This window comes from Ochotona curzoniae, unplaced genomic scaffold, assembly GCF_017591425.1.
Source record: "Ochotona curzoniae isolate NIBS_2020 unplaced genomic scaffold, NIBS_Ocur_1.0 contig_50, whole genome shotgun sequence".
Lineage (NCBI taxonomy): Eukaryota > Metazoa > Chordata > Mammalia > Lagomorpha > Ochotonidae > Ochotona > Ochotona curzoniae.
The window spans coordinates 4843136-4870887 of NW_024466446.1; the positions used below are offsets into that span (position 1 = coordinate 4843136).

The 27752-nt window shown below is 52.0% G+C and overlaps 1 protein-coding gene across 1 annotated transcript; it reads right to left on the reverse strand.

Annotated features, from left to right (window-relative positions):
• Nucleotides 1-1048: 1048 nt before the first annotated feature.
• On the reverse strand, nucleotides 1049-27660 carry HABP4 (hyaluronan binding protein 4). Its single transcript, XM_040988733.1, has 7 exons — nucleotides 27285-27660; nucleotides 22788-22953; nucleotides 16790-16945; nucleotides 12886-12969; nucleotides 5104-5275; nucleotides 2633-2818; nucleotides 1049-1644 (listed from the first exon to the last, which is right to left on the reverse strand). Exons 1-7 carry the CDS (start codon nucleotides 27658-27660, stop codon nucleotides 1588-1590), a joined length of 1197 nt encoding a protein of 398 aa, XP_040844667.1. The 3' UTR covers nucleotides 1049-1587.
• Between the last annotated feature and the right edge of the window lie 92 nt (nucleotides 27661-27752).

The following is a 27752-nucleotide window of genomic DNA, read 5'->3' on the forward strand; positions in this document are numbered from 1 at the left end:
GTAGCGCCTACCAGAAGGTGATGCATCTTATCCAAGTTGTATCTGATAAAGGCGTTGTAGTGCCTCCTGTTGCCTTCCTCAGTCTTTCACAACAAGGGGCCCTTGGGATGCAGTTGGGCCAAGCCTGGCACACGGGATGGGGCAGGGGCAGGGGGACACAGGCTTGTGGGCAGGGCAGAGGTGGCCCCAACGGTGGCAGGAGACTTATCCCTCTCGCCACAAGAAGGCCCAAAGGAAGAGGGCGGTTTCCTGGTGGCTCACCCTCAGGGACTGCCCTACCACCCATAACAGCTGCCCTGGCTGGGGCTTTGGGGTTTGCGCTGGAGCTCACAGGGTGTGGATGACGGAGAACCATCTAGAAAGGGCACAATGAAAGCCAGGGGCTCTGACCCTCCTTCACCAGACTTTCCACGGGCAGAGACTAAACAATACCGTTACTGCCCGTTAGCACCCAGCAGCTCGGTCACAGACAAGATCAAGGGCAGGCCACCACGGACGGCAGCTCTGCTGCTCGCTAGGGTGGGACGCAACTCAGAGGAATCAGCTTCCCGCGTGCACACCGGGGGGAATAAACCTTTATTTGTACATGGGTTTCAGTTCAAGGCCACCTGATAGTGGAGCAAGCAAAGGAGGGTGGGGGAAAAGGACAGCCTGGGCTGAGGTCCAGTTCTGCCAAGAGCATATGACCATGAGAACAGGCAGGTGGCTTCAGCAGGTGCTTCAGTGAAATACTGGGCATTTCCAGCCCTTCCCTCACCCTTGGGCTTGGTGTGGGGGGACATGCTAGGCCCCCACATCTCAGCTCTGCCACTTGGGAGGACTCAGGGTAGTGGTGGGAAATGGTGGGTGGACCCAGCCCTTCCCACGCCCCTAGGCTCGGAGGCAACATACTGTGCCCCCACATCTCAGCTCTGCTATCTTGTGGGGAACTCGGGGTGATGGGTAGCTTAGTCCCAAACTTCCCGGTAAAGAGGACCAGCTCAGAACGGGCCACGCGGGGCGGGGAGCCTGCACAGGGCTGCTGCTCATGCTTGCCCGCTGGGCTGGTCCCGCAGCAGGGGGCTCTGAGGGAAGGGAGGCGGGGGTCCTGGGCTACCCATCAAACTCACGGACTCCATCCTCAGCCACACACTGAGTGCACACCCACACAGAGTGTGTGTCACCCACACACACCACGAGGTAGTTTAATTCAGTACTTTGCCTGCTTCGCCAGTGGCCGCACAACAGCACGTCGAATTCACTGCTTAAATGCACTCCAGAGGAGCGTCCCTGCTGAGGCCGAGGTGCAAAGCTGTGTTGTGAGGGTCAGGCTATGAAAGCTGGGCCGGTCACGCCTGTCTCCTCCACGCTAGGGGACAGCCGCGAGTGTGCGTGCAGGCAGGTGCCCCGAGCCTTTGCCTGCACCTGCTTCCCACAGCAGCTGTCCCTCCCGGATGGGAAAGGCCACATCCCACACCACTCGGAGCTAACAAAGCGCACCAAATCCCTGCTCGCCGGGGAAAAGCAACATCTATTGTCAGAGTCCGGCTCTCTTCCCACAGCCTCGCCAGTGCTGGTGCACGCTGTCCGCACCGCCAGCTGGGCACCTCAGGCCAGAGCAGGGAAGTCTTCAGGGTCGTCGGGGTTGGGAGCCACGTCGTGGGTCTGCGAGAGAAGGGAGGTCTGAGGTCAGTGGCGCTTGCAGTCCCAGGCCCCTGGTGGCTTCCTCAGATGACAGGGGCATCGCCTGGCAGCGAAGGCACGTCTTCCCGCAGCTCCTGCCCAAGGGGCCCCTGCCTCCACACGGCCTTGCTGCTGCACCCAGCACAGAGATGTAGCTGGCACACAGTGCACGCTGAGCAAGGAGTTGGGGCCAGGGGTCACCTGCATGTTGGGACCTGGGGCCCACACCACCCACATCCCAGGTGATGGAGCAGCAGAGCTCGGGTCTGTGGGAGAGAAGGTCCTGGCAGAAAAGCTTCTCTGCAGGTGGGGGGACACAGACATGGAAAGTGAGCAGTGGGCGAGGCCCATGGCTGGCAGTAACCATAAGTGACCCTTTCGCACATGGCTCCTTTCTCCAACTGGGCACCTGTGTACCCAGGAGAGCCAGCCATAGGCACTGGCCCAGCACTGACAGCCCCACAAGAACATCTACCTGCATAGAGCATCTACACAGCGCCTACTGCACACTAAGCCCTGTGCTCAGCCCTGAGGGAACCGTGGACAGCCCGGGACACAGGAGACCCGAGGGTCACATTTCAGCCCCAGTCCCGAGTCCAGCTTCCTGCTCACGTGCCCAGGAGGTGGCGAGTGACAGATGGTTCAAGTGCTTGGGCCTCTGTCGGCCTGTGAGCCCCAGTTGGGAGTTCTGCGCTCCCAGTCCTCACTGCTGCAGGAGTTTGAGAATACGGCCGCAGTAACTGAGGACAAGCCGGAGCAGACAGGACTTCTGTCCACTGAGGGACGGCACAGACGCAGTGGCAGGGAGGAAGGCAGGCCTGTCCTTCAGAACCCGGGACCGGGAGGGTCCTGCCCTGGAGCAGACTCTGCCTAGCCTGGAGTTCTCGGATGGCACAGGGCCCAGCGGCCTCCTGCGATCCCTCCCTCAGGGCCCTGCCCACCCGCCCAGGACTCGGACGCAAACACCTACCGCCACCTCAGCTCTGGGTGCACAGTTCTCTGGGCGCCGGACCCTTCCCCGGCCACCCCGGATGCCACCTCTGGCTCCGCGGCCTGGACGAGGGAGGTTACCAAAATTAATCTCTAGCTGGGATGTGATGTCGTTGGCAGCTTTCCGGAAAACAGGGGAGTCCTCCTCATAGTCTTCCTTTACCATCTGCAACAAACACAGCAATGACATCTCCCACACAGCCCTGGACAGCCGCAAGGGGGCACTGTGCCCCGGGACCCCCAGCTGGCCCTGGGCAAGGGCTGGGCTAAGGAGAGGCACCACCTGTTCTTGTCAGTGGTCTCGAACCCAGATCCCTCAGAGCTCACAAGGATTTCCAGTGAAACCAAACAGCCGCCAGTTCAACAGGCAGGATCTGACATGTGCTGCTGCTACATGAGTAGCAGCCAGCGCATCTTGCTGTGCTCCAAGGATTAATTCTGTTGCTTTTGTTGATCTGCTTACGATGACTGCTTTGATAAAGAAGTGTCACCCGCCCAGAGTGAGAGGGAGCTTGTGCCTTCTGAGTCAGAGCGTAGAGACGTTCTAGAAGGCACTGCGCTTGTTGGCTGTGCGTGCACAGAGCTCACCCACATTTTAAAAAATCTCTGCGTACAGTATGAAGGGGGATGCAGGAACATCCGGGAGCCAACGCCGCGGCACGGCACACGAAGCTGCTGCTAGGGACAACATCCTGACGAAGGGCACTTCGAGTCCATTTCGGATCCACCTCCCTGCTAATGCAGCAGAGAGCAACCAAGTGCTTAGGTCCCCGCAGCCATGTAGAAACTCCCGGCTCCTGGCTCCCACCTCACCGAGCCTCAGTTGTTGCGGCCACTTGGGGAGTGAACCAGTGGATGGAAGATTCTCTATCACTCTGTTACTCTGTCTTTAAAAACCAGCCAGGCAGCGCTGGGTAAGGAAGGAAGCGTGTCAGTGACCCCGGATGAGGATTTCCCATGTGCTGTGAAGATAACCATTCCTGCAACTGTTTGCTTTAAACATTTTTTTTTTATTGGAAAGTCGTATACACAGAGAGGAGGAGAGACAGAGAAGATCTTCCATCCGATGATTCATTCCCCAAGTGGCTGCAACAGTCCGAGCTGAGACAATCTGAAGCCAAGAGCCAGGAGCTTCTTCTGGGTCTCCCGTGTGGGTGCAGGGTCCCAAGGCTTTGGGCTGTCCTTGACTGCTTTCTCGGGCCACAAGCAGGGAGCTGGATGGGAAGCAGGGCTGCTGGGATACAAACTGCTGCCCTTGTGGGATCCCGGTGTGAGGATTTAGCCACTAGGCTACCACGGTGGGTCCCATTCCTACAACTTTTTAAAAACTAAATAACCTGAGCAAGTGGAATGAAGCATCCAGGAGCACATCAGTCTCTTTGGGTCCTATGCTTGCTTCAGGCTTCATGTTCAACACTCATGCCCCCTTCACAGAGCAGATACAGCACAGGTGTTAGACGACCAAGCAGAGGCCCACGCCCTGGGGTGAAGGATAAACACACAGCAAGTAGTGAGGGGCAGTGAGGGACAGATGACACGTGGGGCTCCAGGCTTCTGGCCGAGCTCCAGTGCCCAGCTGCTGTGGGCACTTGGGGAGAAGTCAGTGGGTGGGAGATCAATTTGCCTCTTTCCGTCACGCTACCATTCAAGTATACAAAAATCAACATCGACAACAAGACAAATCCTGAGGGCTCCCCTGAGCAGCCGAGGTGCAGTGAGGGGCTCACACAGCGGCCCCGGATGGGGTCTCACTGCGCTGTCCGGGGTTACCTGCTGCTCTCCGTGCCGCTGCCCCAACATGCAGAAGGCACCGCAGAGCACGAAGCTGCAACCCAGCTTCCACGCTCACCAGGCACCAAGTGACAGCTGAAGGAACATTGCGGGGAGAAGCAGCAGCAGCTGCCCTTTAGGCGCTCACTCCCCTGGTGGCTGCACTGGACTCTGCCTTTCCCTGAAGCAGCAAAGGAGCATGCTGCAACTCCTTTCCGGACAGACCATAAACATACAGTCAAATGACATGCTCTGCTCACTCGGGTGGCTACCGCTGTACCTTCTAAACGGAAGTGGAGAAGCCTATTTCACTTCTAACCCGGTAGCAGCATGGACTCCCTGTCTCTGCCACGTCAAGGCTTAAATCATCTCAGGGCCAAGACCGATGGCTCAATAGCTAAGTCCTCACCTTGCAAGTGCCAGAATCCCATATGGGCAGTGGTTCGTGTCCTGACTGCATCCAGCTCCCTGCTTCTGGCCTGGGAAAGCAGTCGAGGACAGCCCAAAGCCTTGGGACCCTGCACCCATGTGGGGGACCTGGAAGAGGCTCCTGGCTCCTGGCTTCGGATTGGCTCAGCTCGGGCTGTTACGGTCGCTCGGAGAGTGAGGCTGCAGTTGGAAGAGCTTTCTGTCCTCTGTGAACCAGGTCTGCTTTTCCAATAAAAAGCTGAATGGACTTACATCCTCTCTGTACTTGGACTGGTGAATCACCACTGCTTTGCAGGGGACAGTGGATTCTGGCTTCCGGATGTTAAACTCGGGCTTTGGCCTGGTCTGTTCCTGAAGGTTCTTCCACTCGTCCAAGGTCATCTCTTGAATTTGAGTTTCTTCTTGTAGCTCCAACTCAGGAACTCTGTAGAGATAAAGGATTTTAACAGGACTGAAATGTGTGCTTCAAAGCACAGCCGTGTGCTAACACAGCTCAGATGTCAGCGGGGTCATGTCTGCATTCTAACTGCGTGATCTCAGGCAGCGTTGCCAACTAACACTTCCTGTGCCGAGGAGGTCTGTGAAAGACGGGCACGTCACTACCCAAGGGACACGCGTCATACGTCTCTGCCAGCACTGCCTCCCAGATGGCGACTCAGACAACATGAGTAATTGCCGAAGAAAAAGGAGAAGCTATCTGAAATCAGATGCAAGAAACCATGAATGGAAGTTTTAGTATAGAGGGTCACAAATGTGTTTCTCTAAATGTCCTTAAATTAGTGAGTTGAAAAGGAAAATGGAAGGTAGGGATGGATTAGAAGAAGAGAATTCAGAGATAAATTCTCCTATCAGTGGTCGGTAAATTTATAAATAACAGGATGCCATAGGCAACTCAGAGGGAAAAAACAAAGTCCTTTTGTCAGATGCTGCTAGGATAACTAGATATCCACATGCAAAAAAAAAAAAAAAATGAAGTTTTACCAACCCTTACCTCATACAAGAGCTAACAATGCAATATTTGGGCATAAGACATAGGGCCATGGGTAGGAATTGTTGCATAGAGAAAAAGCCACCAGCTGTGATGCTGGCATCGATGTGGGTGTGGGTTCGAGTCCTGGCTGCTCCACTTCGGCTCTAACTTGCTGCTACTGCACCCAGGAAGGCAGCCGACCATGAACGGCCCACGTGTGCAGGCCCGAGCACCTGCTTGGGAGACCTGGAAGCTCCTGGCTCCTGGTCCAGTCCTGGCAGTTGCAGCCATTTGGGGAGTGAACCAGCAGATCAAATAGTCTCTCTCACTCTTCCTCTCCATAATTCTGCCTTTCAAATAATCTCTTCAAAAAAAAAAAAAAAAAACAAAAAGAAAACCCACGTAACTCTAAATGGGAGAACACATTCCTAATTTGTACCTATAATTCACAATGAATTTGTTTTTAAGGTAGATTTACAGAAATGGAGAGCTAGATCTTCCATTCACTGGTTCACTCCCCTGATGGCTGCCAGAGCTGGGCCAATCTAAAGCCAGGAGCCTGGAGCTTCATCTGCCGTATGGATGCAGGGGCCCAAGGACCTATGCCATCTTCTGCTGCTTTTCCTAGGTGCATCAGCAGCGAGCTGGATCATAATTGGATCAGCTAGGACATGAACTGGTACCCATATAGGATGCCAGCACTGTAGGCATAGGTTTAACCTACTTCACCAAGGCGTCAGCCCCACAAATAAATTTTTATTTATCATTTTTCAATATTTATTTTATTTTTTGGAAAGTCAGATATACAGAGAAAAAGATCTTTCATCCACTGATTCACTCAAGCACCCACAGTGCCTGGAGCTGAGCCAATCTGAAGCCAGGAGCCAGGAGCTTCTTCCAGGTCTCTCAGGCAGGTGCAGGGTCCCAAGGCTTTGGCCTATCACTGACTGCTTTCCCAGGCCAGAAGCAGGGAGCTGGATGGGAAGCTGGATCCCTGAGATTAGAAGTGGTGACCACATGGGATCCCAGTACATGCAAGGGGAGGACTTTAGCCATTAGACAATCGCACCGGGCCCAAATTAATTTTTTCATGTTGAAAAAAATAATCCAACTAAAAGAAGTCAAGAATCTGAATATTTTTCCAAATAAGAAAAACAAACAGCAAATAAGACCACATTGTTAGCCACCAGAGAAATGTAAATCAAAACCACAAAGAATTACAGCAATCCACACCAAGACGTTTAATAGGTCTGAATGGGCTGCAGAGAATCGGAGACCATGCTCATCACTGTGGAGGATGTAAATGGTGTGGTCCACTGGGAGAAGTCTGGCAGTTCTTGAAAAGCCTTAATACAGACGTGGCATGCTGTGCTGCAACTTCCCCAAGGGAAACGACATCTGTGAACGTGAAAACTCAGACAGATATTCCCAGCCGTGTACCAAGTGACTGCAGCCTCAATGTCCATCATCTGATGCATGGCTACACAAGATATGGGATTCTGGGATTCTCTGGCAAATAAAAGCAAAGTACAGACACGGGCTACAGATCTGGAAAACAGAACGCCAGGTGAAACAGGCAGGCGCAAGAACTTCCCTCTGCTGCAGAGAGCTGCCCTGTTCAGAGACAGGCAGCAGAGCGGCAGTGGGCAGGCGTGCGGAGAGGGGGCCGGGGGAGGACTGGTTTCCTGTGGAAGAAGATGCACTGGAACAAGAGTGCATGCCGCTGCGAAAGCACTCAAAGCCACTGGATTACACACTCTGAAAGGATTAAAGCGTGAAAGGGGCTGAGGCCCACGCCTGGATGCTGCATGAGCACACTTCCTGGCTACGGTGGAGGACATGGCGCTGTGATTCACTCAAGACGTGTGGAGGCACACAGATATATATATACATACACACAGCTTTTTAAAAAAAAACTGCAATATACAGCCGGAAGAAACAGGAATAGAAACTAGTTGCAAATACCACGTCTTCCAGACTTAGAAACATATTACTAGTTTACATAATTATAAAAGATCTGAGTTAAAATTCAGTCTCTGAAACTTGGAAGTAAAATGAATCAAATTAACCTAAATACCAAGTTAGCGCCATCACCACAAAGGGAAACTATTTCAGAGAGTTTTAAACCACAGACGTGGCCACTCGTGTGTAATCACGTCGCTGGTGATTCGTGTGCAGAAGAAAGAATTCCAGGATGCGAGAGGGAGAAACCAACGTAAGGAATTTTAGGTAGAAGTCTGCACCATATACGTGAGCTGAAAACCCGGGCTGAGCTCACACGTTGTCTTGTAAGAGGGGGTGGTTACATCCTCAAGCTCCGCCAATGGTTGGGGATGCCCTACAAACAGGAGAGAAGCTTGAAATGAGAGTTCTTCATTAAAGCAGCTTTACAAAGATAGCGTGAAAATATGTGAGCAGCGCCGGTCAGGGCCAGGTGCCTGCTGTGGTGACAGAAACACCACACTGCCAGGTGGACCTGGCTCCTACCTTCCCATAGAGGAGTGTCTGCCAGCCTCTTAAAAAATGAAATACGCTCCTACTGGATGGGGCACCTAGGCCCGGTCTCTACATTTTCTGTTCTATTAAAAGTATATTAAAGTGGCCTAGTGACTACAGTTCTCGCCTTGCACACGCTGGCCCATATGGGTTCTAATCCTGGCAGCACCACTTCCCATCCAGTTCCCTGCTTGTGGCCTGGGAAAGCAGCCAAGGACAGCCCAAAGCCTTGGGACCATGCACCTGCCTGAGAGACCTGGAGGAAGCTCCTGGCTTCAGATTGGAGCAGCTCCTGCAGTTTCTGCCACTTGGGGAGTGAATCATCAGATGGAAGATCTTGCTCTCTGTCTCTCCCCCTATCTGTATGTCTGCCTCTCCATTAAAAATAAATAAATTTTTTAAAGTACATTAGAGTTTATGAATCCTTGGAAAAGTTGGCCGAGTCTGAAGCGTGGAGTATACACAGACTAGGAAGCCTGGGGCTGGGAGCAGTATTCTTGCCAGAAAGGGAGAATGTGTGTACTAAAAGGAGCAGGAAGCAATTTCCCACACAGTCCCTCTGCCCAAGAAAGCGGGCCACTTTAAGCACCAAGAAGGTATAAACCAACCCAGGGGCCAGCGCTGTGGCATAGTAGGCTAAGCCTACTGCGGCTACTGGGAAAAACAATGGAGGCTGGCCCAAAGCCTTCCACCCCTGCACCCACGTGGAGAAATCTGGAAGAAGATCCATGTTCCTGGCTTGGCATTGGTTCAGCTCAGGCCAGCGCAGCCAACTGAGGAGTAAATCCCAAATGTCTCTCCTTCTCTGTAACTCTGCCTTTGAAGTAAAAATAAATTAATTTTAAAAAGGAGGAAAAAAAGAACAAAAAGCCCAACACAATGGCTCAATTGGCAAATCTGGCACAACTAAGCATCAGGATCCTATATGAGTACTGGTTCATGTCCCAGCTGTTCCACTTCCCATCCGGCTCCCCGTTTATGGCCTGGGAAAGCAAAAGAGAATGGCCCAAAGCCTTACAGGAGACCTGGAAGAAACTGGCTCCGCTCCCAACGATGCAGCCATTTCAGGAATGAACCAGCAGATGGAAGGCCTCTGTCTCCCCTTGTCTCTGTAAATCTGCCTTTCCAATAAAAATAAATAAATCTAAATAATAATAATAATAATAATAATAAAAACGGAAAGAGGGAGAGGAAGGGATGGGGAGGAAGGAAGAGACTAAAGCTATTACTTAATAAAGGAATATGGGCCAGGCTGCAGCACCTGCCAATGGCTGCGTCTGGGGCCAGCCTGGCAGGAGTTCTGGAGCACTGCCTTGACCAGGACAGGGCACCCACTGCCGGCGCAAAGAATCAGGCGTAGAACAGGGGATGGTTTGGCCCATGGCACTTGCTGCTACACTGAAGAGGAAGGTCTGGGGACCCCTAGCAGGGATTCAAGGGGTTACCCTGACTAGGCCACTGTACCTTCCAAGGGTTCATGTGGGAGCTGAGGCTGCATGGTGGGCCAGGGCAGAGTGGCACACTCACCAGCACTTGTGGGAACTGGGACTGAGGGGTTCTGGAAGGGGTTCTGGAATAGTCTCAGACCAGACCAGGCCAACACACCCACAGATACATGTAGGAGACAGGGCAGGCAGCTGTCCAGACTGTTACAGCACCCGCCAAGGAACATAAGAACCTGAGCCAGGTACAGTGACCTGGCTGCAAGTGGGTCCCCTGAATTGCATGAGTGTTTAGACCAATGGGCTCCCCAATCTCAGGGAACATCCAGCACCTGCTGTGGGAGTGGGCCACCCCTGCTGCTGACTGCAGAGAAGGACAAAGAACATAGAAGACGCACGAGCAAGACAAGCCAAACAGCTCCTTTGGTGCAACAGAAGACCTAAGTACCTCTCGAAAGGGCGGCGAGAGGCAAGCGCATGGCCCTTCAGGCCAAGTTCCACGGAAAGCACCTAGCCCTGGGGACACACCGAGGCAGAAATGGGTAACCAGCAGGCCTTAGCCCTTCCACAGAGAACAAGGAACCCCGGGAAGGACAGCCAGACTACGTATCCTCTTACGCAGTGAGCCCCAGGGCTTCCTTTGCCCACACCAAGGCACCATCCATAGCCATCCCAGTCCCCGCCCCTAAGGTCGTCTGCCCCCCACCACACACACCACTTTCTCTACTCTCCCTTCTCCATCTCTCCCGGAGGCCCGGAAGAGTCTGCAAGCCCCATCCCATCACTCTATAACGAATATTAAAGAAAATTCAGTATTTGTTATGAAGTTAATCGATTGATTAAAGAAATGAAGGGAGCCACTGCTCCACACGCAAGAGCAGGGAATCTTTGAGCTCACAGAACCCACGTCCCCTCTGTTGTTAGCAGCAAGGCCACCTCACAGCCACTTCTGACCATTCCCACCGCTCACAGCAGTCAACAGCGCCAAGGTGTATACCACAACTTCAAATCTGGCCTCGGCACCTGGCCAGGTCACCTTAAGGTGTTTTATCTGACCCTTTGTCTCAATGGCATGAAGACAGTGTGGCAGTTAACAGAAATAGATACACAGAAAGTCCTTGATTAACCTAAGATTTTTCTTAGAAACGTAACCCGAGAAGTTGTCACAGCACCCTCAGATGGCAGAACGCTATGTGACAACAAGAAGGTGGAAGGGCACATGATTGGCGTGAAGTGTGTCCAATTCGAGGTAGATGCCTGCGGTTTGCGCTGTGTGCTTGAGGGGAGAGGGCGTTAGACACACAAGCCAGCATCTCTGAGCAACAGGCAGGCTGTGTGCGCACTGGGCTGGCCGCTCCAGCTGGACTGCTCAATCAATACGAACCATCACATGGAGTTCCTGGAGACTGGCCTAATTTCAACTTGGGAAACAATTAGAACCATGTTAGTGGAAATAGCGGGAATTTTCGAATGTGATGAGGCAGTGCCGGAACAGTGTGTCGCCGAGGTAACACAGCCACTTTCCTGTGCAGCACCTACAGCTCTGAGCGCCAGACACTCGGCTGCAGTGACAGCAGACAAGGGGAGACGGCCGGTCTGCTCTGCTGGGACAGCGCAGGCAGCAACGACAGCACCAAGTCACCAACACCAGCAGGTCTTTCAGGGTGACCAGTTCAAAGAATTATTGTTAGACTATCAACAACAAGCCTTGAATAGGTTCCTTATTATTCGCATTTTACAAAAATGGAAAAAAAAAAAACCTGTAGAATGCTCACAGTGGCAGGGGATGACACTTGTGAAGGCTGTAGGGCAGGCATGGGTGGGGGTGGGACAAAGCCGCGATGGAGGACATGAAATAAGGGCCACATGTGAACCCAGAGAAGGCCGAGAGCCTGGAGGCTCACAAAGAGCCAGCCGTGTGTGAGTGGACAGTTAAAGACAAGGGGTAGAAAAAGGCCACAAGCCCCTGGGGTCTGAGGGAGGAGCGGGAGCACGTGATCAGAAAGGCATTAGAGTACAGTAAGTAAGCTGCGGGTTGGCCAGGCTGGGAGCCACAGTGAGGTCAGCTGGAGCTGGCAGGTGGACCGGGCACAAACCCAAGACTGGAGCAGACCAGAGGTTCAGGGAAGCAGGGAGTGGGACGAGGGAAGTTCCAGGGACAACTCCTAGGTTTCTGGTTTGTGCAACTGGAGGGATGGTGTGCCAGTGATACGACACAGCGGGCACACAATCCTCTAAGACACTAGCAGGAGAAGTGGCCTAGCTCAGAGCCCGAGACCAGGAGAAGGAAAGCTGCCAGCCAAATCGGCTGCTGCTGAGAGGTCAGGAGACAGAGGCCGGCCAGCGGGGCACGGAGCAGGGCTGATGGGGGACACGAGGGAAAGTGCACTGACTCAGGGGGTCAAGAGGGGAGGGTTTCCCGAGGGAGACACTGAGCATGCGTACAGCATGGACCACAAGTGCCTACTCGTGCCGAGGGATGGCACTGGGGGCAGGGGCTGAGCTGCCACGGTGGCAAGGAGCGGGGGTTGTGGGGCAGGGCAGGGCCATGTTTCTGTCTGATGGCACCCGCTGCTGGGACACAGGATCCAGCAGACTCAGGAGATGTTTGGGTGAGGATGACGTGACAAGACAAAGTGGGGACAGGGGCAGGGTGCTGAGGAGACAGGAAAGACTCCAGCAGTGCTGGAGTGAGCCCAGGAAACCAGGTGCCATGCCTGGGTGAGGGCCCCTGGTGGGTTGCCCTGGGACCAGCCAGGCTCGGTGTGTGGGCAGCAGGGGAGGGAAGGCACCCAAGAGACAGACTGGTTTGTCGCAAGGCTCAATGGGAAGTTCAAAGGGCAAGGTGGTTTAAGGAGCAAAAGAAGTCAAGAAGCAGGATGGGCCAGGAGAGCTCAGAGAAGAGACGGGACTTCGTGACAGGAGCAAGCTGCGGTGGCAGAGAGGCTGTGGGCACAGGACAAGACACTAGAATCTGAGCCAGTCACGATCATTAGGACTCCTGAACACATTATCTGAACTAATCATGAGTTTGACCATGAGCCATTAACGCCTTCACTCTGTGATATGATCAAGGGCTGAGCTACCAGCCCACCCACCCATGGGAGAAGGAGGGGAACACCCTACTTGGCTGGGCTCTCCTCTTCCAGGATGGCCTGGGACTCGTCCATGACTGCGGTCTCCTCTGCTGCGGCGGTCTGCTCCGGGTCACTGAAAGACAGGGGAGCCCAAGTCACACAGCTTTGCTTACACCCACGTCCCAACAGAATTAGTCGAGGAACCAAAGCAGCAGACGGGCACGCGTGCATTCCCTGTCAGAGGGCCAGCTCAGGCACTGGCTTCTGCAGACTGCTGATGCGCTCCCTGCTACATGCCAGGAAGGCAGTGGACGGTGGCCCAGACACTGGGGCCCCTGCCACCACACCACGACGGGTCCCCGGCTCCTGGCTGGCCCAGCCCCAGCGAGCATCTGGGAGGTGAGCCAATGGATACCTCTCCCCCTCGCTTTCCTTCCCTCCCTCCCTTTTTCACACTGCTTTTCAAATGAATAAATAAATGTTAAAAATTGAGAAAACATGCTTTAACATCCTTTTACTTAGGACACAGCTTCAAGGAAGGGCAGCAACACAAGGTAAGAACATGGCCTGAATTGCTTACCTATGCACCTTGTTAGCAAAACTGGGAAAATATTCATGAAGAAATAGATGTTTCGGGCCTGGCGTGGTAGCCTCGTGCCTAAAGTCCTCACCTTGCAAGCACCGGGATCCCATATGGGCACCAGTTTATGTCTCAGCTGCCCTGCTTCCCATCCAGCTCCCTGCTTGTGCCCTGGGAAAGCAGTGGAGGACGGCCCAAAGCCCTGGGACCCTGCACCTGCCTGGGAGACCTGAACAGGTTCCGGGCTCCTGGTTTTGGGTTGGCTCAGCTCCGGCCTTTACGGCCATTTGGGGGTGAATCAACGACGGAAGATCTTTCTGTCTCTCTCCTATCTGTATGTTTGCCTTTCCAATAAAAATAAATAAATCTTAAAAAAAAATAGGAGCTTCCATGAATGAGCATAATTTTTTTAAAGGCAGATTTACACAGAAAGAAGGACAGACAGACAGACAGAAAGCTTTCCCATCCACTGGTTCACTCCCCAAATGGCCACAATGGCCAGAGCTGGGCTGTTGTGGAGACAGAAGCCCAGAGTTTCTTCTGGGTCTCCTACATGGGTGTAGGGGCCCAAGAACTTAAGCCATTCTCCACTGCTTTTCCAGGCACATTAGAGAGAGTTGGAACAGAAGCAAAGCAGCTGATACCTGACCCAGAGCTCATATGGAATGCTGGCACTACAAGTGGAGGCTTAACCTACACACCATGGTAGTAACCCCTGAATGACCTTAAGAGCAGATTGTAAATGATCAGAAAAATTTATCCAAAACTACCTATCCTGGAGAATTCCAAATAATACAATGAATCATAGGACCAAGCACGATGGCTCAGTGGCTGAATCCCTCACCTTGCACACACTGGGATCCCATATGGGTGCTGGTTCTAATCTCAACTGCCCCACTTCCCATATAGCTTCCTGCTTGTGGCCTGGCAAAGCAGTCAAGGATGGCCCAAAGTCTTGGGACCCTGCGCCAGTGTGAGAGACCCAGAGGATGCTCTTGGCCCTGGCTTTGTGGCTACTTGGGGAGTGAACCAGTGGATGCAAGATCTTTTTCTCTGGGCCTGGCGCAGTAGCGTATCAGTTAAGGTCCTCGCCTTGAACGTGCCAGGATCCCATATGGGCACTGGTTCTAACCCCAGCGGCCCCACTTCCCATCCAGCTCCCTGCCTGTGGCCTGGGAATAGAGTCGAGGACCCTGCTTTGCGACCCTGCACCCACGTGGGAGACCCAGAAGAAGCTCCTGGCTTCGGATTGGCTCAGCTCCAACCGTTGAGGCCGCTTGGGGAGTGAACCATCGGATGGAAGATATTTCTGTCTCTGCACTTCTCTGTATATCCGCCTTTTCAAAAATATAATAAATAAATCTTTTAAAAAAAAGAAGATCTTTTTCTGTCTTTCCTCTTTTCTGTAAATCTGCCTTTCCAATAAAAATTTTTTTAAATATCTTCAATAAAAAGAACCACAAATACGAGATTTCAAAAATATTGTTGAAAATGCAGTTAAAATCTTAAGTTTATTTTGATGCAATAAATACCGAAATCCACATTAACTTTTTTATAACATTAATTTCCTTAACAAATCCTGCTCTTCTTTTTTATTTAAATTTATTTTCATTGGACAGATACAAAGAGGAAGAGAGAGCTCCTCCATCCACTGATTTACTCCCTAAGAGGCCGCAATGGCCAGAGCTGAGCCAATTCAAAGCCAATTCAAAGTGGAGCCTCTTCTGGGTCTCCCATGTGGGTGCAGGGTCCCAAGGCTTTGGGCCGTCCTCGACTGCTTTCCCAGGCCACAAGCAGGGAGCTGGGTGGGAAGCAGGACACCGGGGTTAGCCAGTGCCCATAAGGGATCCCAACTTGTGTGAGGGGAGGAGAAAGAGGAGGAAAGAAAGATCTTCCGTCCGATGGTTCACTCTCCAACTGACTGCCATGGCCGGTGCTGAGCCAATCTGAAGCCAGGGCCAGGAACCTCCTCCGGGTCTCCCACACAGATGCAGGGTCCCAAAACTTGAGGCCTTCCTCGACTGCTTTCCCAGACCTCAGGCAGGGAGCTGAATGGGAAGCAGGCCTGCTGAGATCAGAACCGGCACCAGTACGGAATCCCAGAGCATTCAAGGTGAGGACTTTCGCTGCAGCTAGGCTGCTGCGCCAGGCTCAAAAATAATTAATCTTAAAAATGTATATATGCCATACAAAAATTGCCTTGCATCTGCCAGGATATCACATAGTAACTGGTGTTCAAATGGGGTGCCAGTACTGCAAGCAGAGGTTTTACTGGCTATGCCACAATGCCAGCCCCAGCACAATGATTTTTTTTTAAGACACTTCATGTAAAAAGCTTCTTTTCTTCAAAAGTAGAGTAGAATCTGGGGTCCCTGGAGCCCTCCAACTTGTAAAAAGCCTACTGTACCACACTGCTCCTCGGCCAACAATATCTAACAGAAACAGCCAAGCAAAGACCTATTCTAACTAGCAAAACTGGCACAGTCCTGGTGCCCCCCGAAGCCTCAGAGACACCCACTGTGCCATCAGGTGAGACCTGGGGCTGAGCTGTGCTCCGCAACATCAAGGAATGATAAAAGCTTTGGGAAGCCACAGAAAGTACTGGTTATCCAGAAAATTAACAGCATTCAAAGGCATGGGCACCTGTATGTGTGCGCATTTGTCCCAAGTTTGTTTGCCCCAAATAACAGAATTTTAAAAGCAGTTGCAAAGCTCATCATGAAACAGAAAACTTGTCTTTAGAAGTGAATTCGCTGAGGGTGGGTGGTGTGGTACAGCAACCGGTGCTGCCTCCAAGAGTGCGTTTGACATCAGGGTGCCAGTCTGAGCCCCCACGGCTCGCTTCCAATGTGGCTTCCCGTTACTGCATCCTGCTATCCAGGAGAGGATGGGGTGCCGGGCTCCTGACTTGAGCCTGGCCCAGCCCTGGCTGCTGCATGCGTCTGGGGAGCGAGCCGGTGGGTCAAAGGTAACTCCCGTCCTCCGCCCTCCTTCCCCTTCTACCCTCTCTTCCTGACACCTTGCCTTTCAAAGCTAAACACACAAGCATTTTTGAAAGCTCAACCACTATTTCTACTGCTGGACACACAGAACATGGGGGACACCCCTGCTGAGAGAAGCAAAGGCGACTAGCTTTCAGAGGCCACTCAAGGCACTCCACAACTGCTGTCCTTCCCCGATGCCCAGGTCTGACCGCTCTGGGGAGAGAGAATGAACAGCCCTCAGATGGAAGCTGTCCCGCACCCAATCTCCGCATCCCCCACGAGCCGCTCTGACAGCATCCGGGCTTCAGCGGACCAAGCCCCATCTCGCATCCGCTCTGCACTGCGGATAAGCACATCTCCTTAAGTGCAAAGAACACAAAGAAACTTACATCTTCTCATTTGCACCATAGCGTTCAAAATCTCGTTTCCCCCTCGGGTCCCAAGCATCGAAGGCTCTGTTCCCTGGACCACCTCTGCCTCTGCTCCGCACGCCCCCTCTCGGGCCTCCACGCCCTCGCAACGGCCTCTCGAATCTCTCAGCAGGTCTGGCAAGACAGGGGTGTAACAAAGAGCCGTGAACTGGGTAACAGGAAAAAAAATCCAAAACATTAGGGCTACAGGATAGTGGAAGGGAGGCTGGCGTTGAGAACTCACAACGGTGGACCAATACTGAGGATTGCTGAGTCCCTCACAACTTCAGTCTTATTTTTCTAAAAAAAAAAAAAAAAGACTTATTCATTTTTATTGGAAAGACAGATTTACAGAGAGAAAGATCTTCCATCTTCTGGTTCACTCCCCAGGTAGCCACAACAGCCAGAGCTGAGCTGAGCTGAGTCGAAGCCAGGAGTCAGAAGCTTCTTCCAGGTCTCCCACGCAGCTGTATGCCCTTGGGCCATCCTCTACTGCTTCCCCAGGCCACAGGCAGGGGAACTCGGGGAAAGCGAAACAGCCAGGATACAAACTGGCGCCCATATGGATCCTGCAAGGCAATGGCTGTAGCCACTAGGCTACCATGCTGGGCCCACAACTCCAGTCATTTTTAGTTTCTCATAATGACCTTCTCCTGCCCCTAGGGGTGAAGACGCAGAGCACGGAGTGGGTGGGTCCCAGACTGCCACCACCCTTCTCTGGGTAGAGGGGTTCCTTTTTTCTGGATGTCAAGTTCCATTTTCCACATGTCAAATGCCCACTTTAGATAAAGGAACTCTACAGCTCATTTCTGTCGTAATAAATCTTGTAGCTACGTTTGCAATGATTTGTATAACAAGAAAAATGGAAAAGTTTCAAAGTATGGTCCCTCTTCAGTCTCTCCCAGACACACGGCCAGGTGGTAAGTAACAACGCTGACTGGCTACCACTTGACTTCCATCCCATTACTACACGTATTCTTCCAGGAAAAGCTGAAAACCTCTTAGTTAAAGCCTACGGCGACTTCAGTTTTTAAAACGTCACTTCAGGGAAGTACCCGGGCCAGTGGGGAAAAGCTGTCAGAAACCACTACAGGTGTGAGACAAGCGACAGTCACACGGTCAAAAACGTCACTTCAGAAGCCAGCTGCTGTGGTGCAGTGGGCTCAGCAACTGTCTAGCCACATGCCGGGGAATGCCGATTCCAGTCCCAGCTCTCTGCTTAGGCACCCGGGAAGGAAGCAGAAGATGGCCCAGATGCTTGAGCCTCTTGTCCCTACGTGGGACACTCCAGTGATGGAGTCTCAGGCTCCTGTCTTTGGCCTGGCCCAGCCTCATCTGTTGTGGAGTTCTGGGCAGTACACTAGAATATGGAACTTCTCTTTCTGTCTCTCCCTTTAAATCAATCTTCCAAGTAAATCAATCTTTAAAAAAACATTTACGAGGTGTTTTAATTGTCATTTGAAGGACAGACATATCAAAAAGCCTGGATGTTGGTCCCAGCTTTGTTTCTGATTCCAGATTCCTACCACGGGACCCTGCTGGGCAGTAGGTCACACCCCAGTACTTAGCCACCCATGTGCAAGATCCAGGTTGAGATCCCAGTTCCCAGCTCCGGCCTGTGGCTCAGCTCCAGCTGTGGGCATCTGGGGAGGAAACCAGAGAATGGAAGCTCTGCCTCTCTGTCACACGAAGTGAAAATAAACTGGAAAGGGCCACTGGACCCCCACACATCATTTGCCAACCACTAATTTTCCTGGCTTCTCTTCCCCTACACACACACACACACACACACACACACACACACACACACACACACACACACACACACACACACACACACACACACACACACACACACACACACACACACACACACACACACACACACACACACACACACACACACACACACACACACACACACACACACACTTTCTCATTTAGGATGGAAAATATCCAAACGTGGTGCAGAATCCACACACATTCTCCTTCCTCTCTCTTCCTCTAACTCTCACAACAAAATAAAACCCTTTTAAAAGCAAACTGGCTCAAACACGAGCACCAGAGGCATGTGGCAATCCCCTTCTGTAGCTAGAAATATTACAAGAAAAAGCCGCTATTCCACGTGAGGAAAAAAAGATACAAATTCCGTGGCCCGGCATGATGGCTCAGGGACTGCAATCCTCATGTTGCATGCACTGGGATCCCATATGGCTGCCAGTTCACGTCCCCACTGTTCCACTTCCCATCCAGCTCCCTACATTATGGCCTGGGAAAGCAGCGGATGACGGCCCAAATCCTTGGGACCTTGCATAGGAGACCCAGAGGAAGCTCCTGGCTCCTGGTTATGGATTGGCTCAGCTCCAGCCATTGTAGCCACTTGGGGAGTGAACCAGAGGATGCAAGATCTTTCTCTTCTTCTCTCTGTAAACCTATCCTTCCAATAACAATAAACAATCTTAAAAAAAAAAAAAGGATATGGGCCCAGCATGATGGCTCAGTGACTAAATCCTCGCCTTTTAACCGCTGGGATCCCATATGGGCACCGGTTTGTATCCTGACTGCTCCACTTCCCATCCAGCTCCCTGCTTGTGGCCTGCTTGTGGGAAAAGCAGTGAAGGGCGCCCCAAAGCCTTGGGACCCTGCACCCATGTGGGAAGAAGCTCCTAGCTTTGGATCAGCATAGCTCCAGCTGTTACAGCCACTTGGCAAAGTGAACCAACTGATGGAAGATTTTTCCCTCTGTATCTCCTTTCTATAGATTTGCCTTTCCAATTAAAAAAAAAAAAACAACTTTATTAAAAAAAATATACGGGCTCAGCGCGATGGCACAATGGTTAAGGTCCTCGCCTTGCACACCCGGGAACCCAAGGGGCGCCGGTTCTAATCCCGGCAGCCCTGCTTCCCTTCCAGTTCCCTGCCTGTGGCCCGGGAAAGCAGTCAAGGACAGCCCAAAGCTTTGGGACCCTGCACCCGCATGGGAGACCCGGAAAAGGCTCCTGGCTCCGGATCGGCATAGCATCAGCCGTTGCACTCACTTGGGGAGTGAATCATCGGACGGAAGATCTTCCTCTCTGTCTCTCCTCTCTGTATATCCGCCTTTCCAATAAAAATAAAAATAAATATTTTTAAAAAAAAAGATACAAACTCTATACTTCTTTTCTGGAAAATACTGGAGTAGGATGCTTACTTTACGCCAGTCTCTTACAGGAAGCATCCTTCTAAATAACTTCTCCAAATTGGCTTTTCTTTCTCCCACTAACCCAGCCAAAACCAGATTCCCAAACAGAAATCTTCCTAACCTGATTCTAAAATACAGGCAATGTCCAAAACAAATCCTGGAACAATAACAACTGAAAAGTTACAGCAAACTTTTAAGCAGGAAGTTGAAGAGAATGATACACAAAAATGGAGAGCAAAATGAAGGGCAAAACCCTAAGAGGAAAACAGTGTCCCAGTCAGCCAGGCCCACATCCAGACACCCAGGTCACACCCCACACCACACCAACTTGCTAAAGCAGGGGTAGACGCTGGCCCTAAAATAGCCTTGCATGCTCTGGGACATTTAATCCCTTCAACCATCTCCTCTTTCCTTCACTTATTTCTGTAGGTCTCCAATTAAACATCCTCAATTACTTCCTAGAGATTTCTTAAAAATACACCTTCTGGGACCCGGCATGGTCGTCTACTGGCCAAAGTCCCTGCCTTGAAAGCGCTGGGATCCTGTCTGGGCACTAGTTCATGCCCCGGCTATTCCACTTCCATCCAGCTCCCTGGCTAATGCATCCAGGAGAGCTGCAGAGGATGGCCCAAGTTCTTCAGGCCCTGCACCCATGGAGGTGATCCAGAGGAATCCCCTGGCTTTGGCCTGGCCTTGCCCCGGCTCCTGCAGCCATTTGGGGAGTGAATCAGTGGACTGGACTCTTTCTAATTAATCAATCTTAAAAGGGTGGCAAGCACTGGGGAAACAGGCCCTCCACTTTAAGCTTTATCTGAGATAAATTCCCAAGTGGGACAAAGGGAGTTGACATCAGAGCCTCACATGCTGCTTAATGCACTTGCCAGGCTTGTTCTCAGAGCAACCCCAGGAGACGGACACCACGGCGTGGACGGGGTCTTAGAGTTGAAGGGGCTCACCGCATCGCTTTGGGTGGATGAGAAGGTCTGGAGTGATGGCAGGACAGGAACAGCCACTTGCTGCCAGTGGGCAGTACGCTTCAAGGAACACAACAGCACACTTCATGGTGTGTGTATTTTTACTGCACACTTAAAAAAAGAATTCCTTCTGGAAAGGGGAAGAGGGGGTGCTGTAAAGATCTGATTCATTCTTTCTAAACTGGAGTTGACTTTAAGTGACCAGCAGTAAACTATGAGAAGACACCATTCGGATGCTCCTGTGGGCATGCTGCGGGGTGTGGACTCCACTCCTGGCTCCAGCCCCTGCCTCTGGCTTCCTGCTAACGTGGACCTGGGAAGGCGGGGACAGTGGCCCAAGTGGATCTCCTGCCACCCACTTGGGAGAGCTGGGCTGAGTTCCTGGCTCCCAGCAGGTCCCACCTCCAACCCCTTGTTACTTTCTCTCTGCCTCTCAAATGCAGAAGTAAACAAAAATATTCAATGTCAAGAGAAAGACACACATGCTATTCCAGAGTAAAGAAGGGTGACTACAATGCACATTCCTGGACTGTAACCTCCACCGGAAGCACATCACCAGGACGGTTAGGGAGATCTGATGAATCTGTGGATTTCAGGGTTCAGAGAATCAGTCACCAGTACTGCATCATTGTCAGTAAGTTTGATTATTGCATCATGTCCTTAGGACATACATGTTACATGTCTGGGATTAAGGAGGCATTCTCATATGATTAAAAAAAACCCTGTGGGCCCAGTGCAATAGCATAGCGGTTAAGGTCCTCGCCTTGGGCACGCTGGGATCCCATATGGGCACTGGTTCTAAGCCCTGCGGCCCCGCTTCCCATCCAGCTCCCTGCTTGTGCCCTGGGAAAGCAGTCAAGGACAGCCCAAAGCCTCGGGACCCTGCAGGTGTGTGAGAGACCTAGAAGAGGCTCCTGGCTTCAGATCAGCTCAGCTCTGGCCATTGTGGCTGCTTGGGGAGTGAATCATCAGATGGAAGATTTTCCTCTCTGTCTCTCCTCCTCTCTCTATCTGACTTGCCAATAGGAATAGATCTTCACAAAAACAAAGTTGAAAAAAAACAACCCTAGAGATGCCCTGAGTCTATGGGAGGCTGTGTGCAGGTTCTATGTGAACACTGTACCACTTCACTGAAGGATGAATCAGGGACCTCGGGACGTGCAGGGTCCTGGGACCAACCCCCAGAAAACAGCCAGGGCCAACGGCACCTGCCCTTAACCGTGCTCACCAGCCAGTCCTGTCTCACCTACATCCTGCACTATACAGGCTTCTGGGCAAGCACCAACTCCAGGCAGCATGCGCCCAGCTTGCCAGTGCCATGAGTAAGACACAGATAACCGCTACCTGCGGACAGGTGGGGACGTGGACAGCTCAGGAGTGACGTGGCACTGCACCAGCACGTGGCTGACACTACTACTAAAAGAATCAAGGGAGCCAGCAGTGGGTATTACACATCATGCACCCTTTTCATGCAGTCCAGTTAGTCATGCTCACTCAAAACCGACACTATATCCCTAACCCCAAAGCAGCACGTCAAAGCAAGAGGAGTCAGTTCTACTCGTGCCTATGTATTTTCACAATGCTTTTCATGGTTACCACTAAATCATTCCTGTTTTCACTGTACAATCTTCTCTCGCCTCATGAATGACTATGAGATAAATGTGAGATCTTTCACTTGTCACCTAAGGTGATACAATTTGCTAATTAAATTGACAAAATGCTCCTAGGACCGGTGCCCCGCCAAGAGGGCCCCAACGGCTAAGGGCTTTCTGAAATCCCCCTGGCTCTGGCCCTGCCCCCCACCAAGGAGTGCAGTACCTACTTTTCATCTGCAAACTTCTCCGCTGTAAAATCCACCTGCCTCTCGGTCTCATAGGGACGATATTCCCGGTAGGGTCTCCGCTCCGCTCTGTCGGGCGTTGTCACCTCTGGGCCCCGGCTGTCGCTCCAGCCTTGCTGCTCCCCTCTTCTGAGAGTTCGCTTCTGGCCTGCCAGTGGGAAACCAAAGCAGAGAACTGGAACATGACACCGTGCTAGGAGTGTGAAATGTTACATTTCCCTCTTCTAGAAATCCAGGTCATAGAAAAATGCAAAATGGCAAAGCCAAAAGCTGCTGATAATCTGACTGCCTGGAGTCTACCACATTTTAGTAAAAACTTCACTACTGATCTTGCTTATGCTTTCCCTTGACCTAGAAAGTGTAAAACCACACCAGCTCTAGCCTATAACGACAGGCATCAATCATCAGCAACACTAGGACATCTAGGAGTCTATGCTATTAAGTGTTTCCATACATTTCATGAAAGTGAGCTTAAAAAAAAAAACACATGATACAAATGTCCCACCCAGGACCCAGGGTGATAGCCTAGTGGCTAAATCCTTGCCTTGCAATTGCCAGGATCCAACATGGGCGCCAGTTCCTATCACGGCTGCTCCACTTCCCATCAGCTCCCTGACTGTAGCCTGGGAAAGCCCTGTACCCACGTGGGAGACCTGGAAGAAGCTCCTGGCTCCTGGCTTTGGATGGCTCAGTTCTAGCCTCTGCGGCCACTTGGGGAGTGAACCAATGGACAGAAAATATTTCTGTCTCTCCTTCTCTCTGTAAATCTGGCTTTCTAGGGCCCAGCGCGGTGGCAGAAGTGGTTAAAGGTCCTCGCCTTGCACGCCCGGGATCCCATATGGGCGCCGGTTCTAATCCCGGCAGCCCCGCTTCCCTTCCAGCTCCCTGCCTGTGGCCTGGGAAAGCAGTCGAGAACGGCCCAACGCTTTGGGACCCTGCGCCCGCGTGGGAGACCCGGAAGAGGCTCCTGGCTTCGGATCGGCATAGTGTCGGCCCGTTGCGCTCACTTGGGGAGTGAATCATCGGACGGAAGATCTTCCTCTCTGTCTCTCCTCTCTGTATATCCGCCTTTCCAATGAAAAAATAATAAAAATAAATCTTTAATAAAATCTGGCTTTCTAATAAAAATAAATCTAGCAACAACAACAAAAGTCTCACCCAGGCGAAAAAAAAAACCCTACATTTCAGACTATCACTTTAGCGAACCAACTGCACATAAATCAAGGGCAACTGTGGTTTATCAACAGCTTTGTAAGGTTTTTGTGTTTAAATAGTTGCAGTATAGAGTTTGTTTTACAAAGCTCTGCTTGCTCTCTGATGGGGTTTCTACATTTGGAATCTAACTTCTCAAATACGAGCCTGAGCGGGAATGTGTCAACTCAGCCACGGGCCAGTCACTACTGAAGGAAACATCTTGAGTGTCCACTGAGAGCCCAGCAAACATGGAGCTGGGCCAGGGGGGCCAGAGCGCTCGGGTCACCCTGCTCTTCCCCTCTGTCTCCTGGGACTTTACTTTCATCCCCTTTAGTTTGGCTGTATTGAAAATGTTCAGTGAAGCTTACGCGCCAAACCAGCTAAGAGTCGGCCGACCTGCTGTGAACGACTCTTGCTACTTCACTCCTCTGCCAGCAAGGTCAAGTTCTTTTGCATGTGTTTGAAAGATCTCAGACATTACGGGCAATGTTCACTGTAGCAGCTGTGACTGCTCTGTGTGTCGCTCACATGGGTTGTGTGGCCATCGGATGTCCAACTTAAAGTTAGTGGAACAATATCACTCACGTGGGTTGTACGGCCATCAAATGTCTGACTTAAAGTTAATGGATCATTTTTGAACCCGCAGGATTCTTCTCCCATGTAAGCAGTTATTGCAACTTATATTTCTTGCTCACAAATGGTTTGCTTTTTTAATGTGGCAAGTTGCACAACAGAGCTTAAGTTCAGTTTGCTGTGCTTTTGGTGCCCCATAAACTAGAAGTGTGTGAGTCCAATTGTATCCCGCCTTGAGGTCGCACTCTGAACGTTCCTGGAGGAGGAGGAAGAGCATTAGGCTTCCACTGCACAAGCATCCTGAGGGCGCGTGTGGTAGCAAGCGCTCAACCTGGAAGCAGTGTGCAAATACAGGCTAGCAAATGTCATTAGGAAAATCAATTCTCTAACAAGTTCAAACTAACAGAACATGACACAGTTATCAGGAAATTAACAGTAACAATGCTTTCCCTTCAATGTAATATATATGTAATATATATGTGTGTGTATATACACAGACAACGATTTTAGATTTTCTACTTGGAACCTGTCATTCTAACACAATCTTTCATTTCCACTGTAATCCAGAATTACTTAGGTACTTTGTTCCATCTCCTTTGTACTCTCTGGGTTATTTTGTAATTGTCTCAATAGTTTGAAATGTGCCATTCAAAAGTGAAAAAATATCCCATGTCCTGCATCCTTTACCTTTGAAAGTCTCCTCCAAAGCTTATGCAAAACTTGAAAACCTGCCTGGCTATTTACAAGCATCATCATAACTGCAACTGCCCCGCAAAAAATGTCATCCTCTTCCCAAGCCTCCCCTCCCAGAACATGTCAGTTAACCACTGTCCAATGTGCTCTCCACAACCGAGTCCCAAGCGAGCCCGACTGCCACTGAGCCCGCTTGTCTCCGTGCGCTGCGTCAGCAGTCCAAGCAGACAACGCAAACACTGCAGTTCTCTCCAAGAAAGGGCTGGCGCACGCAGTTTGACCACGGATCGGAATCCAAGTTCACAGGCTCAAACAGAACGCTACAAAATCTGCAGTGAGATTCCCTACGAAACACGGCTGAGCTGTGGCTGAAATAGTAGGAAAAGCAAAGCTGACCGACTCAACTTCAAAACCAAATTTCAGGAACAAGCTTTGCCCCGGGATTCATGTATATCATTAGATAGCCAAGGACTCCATAAATCTATGTTTCCATGGAACAAGATCTCATGATATTCCCATTTTTTATGGCATTAACAGACATCTCCATGATCTGTCAGATCTGTTTGGCTGATAACACTAAGGACTCATATCAGCCTAACGAGATTTAACAGCTTGAATGTTACAAAAGCATGGTCCTTCAAACCAACCAGCATGACACAGCTTTGAGAAAATACCTCCCTAACACAGACAGATTCAGTACATCAACCGTATAAACAGGAATTAATTAGCTATTTGTTCCTGAAGTAATAATACTGGAAAAAGAAAAAAAAACCCTAGAATGACAAAATTTCCATTCTAACAACAAAAAAGCACACAACTGAACAACTGGAACTGTTTAGTGAGGACCTCAAAAGTCAGATCACCTGCACCAGGGGCCCACAGGAAAAAAGAGGTGTAATTGACCACAACCCCGAGCTAAAGTAGGTTGCAACCCAGATTCGGCTGTTTTACCTTAAAGGAGAGCGTGCTCTGCACCAATGCATGCAAAGTGTTAACAACTGGGGAAAGAGCAGCCTCACTTGGTTCAGAAGGGTCTTAACACTCCCGGGACACAACTGTACCCTATTTTAATTTTTAAACACATTAACCACACTCGTTGGCCATTTCACATCCTCCGAGACGATGGGCTATTTCCATTGCTTTTAAACGGGAGAGGAAAAGTTTAGCCTTCCTGAATTTTCTGCCACTCTATTTATGTAAGAGAAAAACAGGAGACACATATTTTTAAAATTTATCTCCAGTCTTGCAGATTGTGTAAACTCATAAAATGGCTAGCCTGCAGCTCACCACCTACCTGGTCGCACAAGTCACAGCCCCAAACCTTGCTTCAATAAGCCGGGATGCTCCTTTAGCAGAACCCAAGCTAATCAAACCGAGCTGAACCGCACGCAGTAGGACTACAGGCTCTCAGCAAACCCCAAGGAGTGGGGAGTGGGCTCCCCGCTTCGTGTTTAGGAAAGGGTGGCACCGGGGGGCTTCGGAGAACTGGGACGGTTCCCGTTGCAAAAGGCTGGAGAAGCCTGTCCTGGGAGGAACCCCTGTGCCATTAACCCCACAGCCGACGCCCGCAGCCATCGCGCCGAGGGGCCAGGTGCGTCCACCTGCGCGGCGCCCCGTCCGGCGTCACCCACTGGGTTGCCAACCTTGGCCAGGCCTCGGAACACCCCCCATTCCCCCCGCGAGCGCCTCCTCTCGCCCAGAGCCCCCCGAGACTCCCTCACTCCTTCTCCGCCGGCTCCGGGGCGGATGGACGGAGGTCGCCGCCGCCTCGCCGTCTGAAGCCCCGGGGTCGCGGCGACCCCTCGCGCGCCTAGCCAAGGGTTGGGAGGAGACCCCCCTCTTTCCGCCCCCGCTCTCCGCCCGAGCAGCGTGGACTCCCGAGAGCGGCCTCTCCTTCTGCGCCCCCTTCAAGGGGACCGACAGTCGCTTTCCTTCGGGAACGGGGGACCCCAGCCCCACCATGGTCGGGGGACGGCAGAGGGGCGACCTCCTTCTCCCACACAGGAGGACCGTGCGTACCGAGCGGCTGCGGGCCGCCCCCGGGACTGTCCGGCTGTTGCAGCCCGGGGGCCGGGAGGCTCTTGCGCTCCTTCTGGGACTCCCTCCGGACGCCGCCCGCGCCGGGTCTGTGGCCCGAGGCCCCGGCCGGGCTCCGGACGCCGCCACGGCTGCCGGCTGCGGCCCCGGCCACCGTCACCGCCTCAGCCGCCGCCTCGTCGCGCCGCTTGCGCTGCAGCTGCTGCTGGCGCCGGCGCTCGGCCTCGCGCAGGATGTCGAACGGGTCCGACTCGTCGTCCAGCAGCTGATGGAAGCGGTTGGCCACGACGCAGCCGAAACTTTCCTGCATCGCGGCGGAGGCGGCCGCGGCCACGGGGCTCCCCAGGGCGCCCTTCATGCTGCCGCGGACGCCGCCGGGAGGGAGAGGGACGTGGGCCCCGCCGCGGGACGGCCCACGCGATCGAACCTCAGCGAAGACCCAACCCGCCC

What these genes read in the sequence shown, in the direction of transcription:
- HABP4 (XM_040988733.1), bottom strand. Translation starts at nt 27,660, where the DNA reads ATGAAGGGCGCCCTGGGGAGCCCCGTGGCCGCGGCCGCCTCCGCCGCG. An exon ending in GGGCGGCCCGCAGCCGCTCG is followed by an intron (nt 22,954 to 27,284) that starts GTACGCACGGTC and finishes TCCCACTGGCAG; the next exon opens with GCCAGAAGCGAACTCTCAGA. An exon ending in GAGAAGTTTGCAGATGAAAA is followed by an intron (nt 16,946 to 22,787) that starts GTAGGTACTGCA and finishes CTGTCTTGCCAG; the next exon opens with ACCTGCTGAGAGATTCGAGA.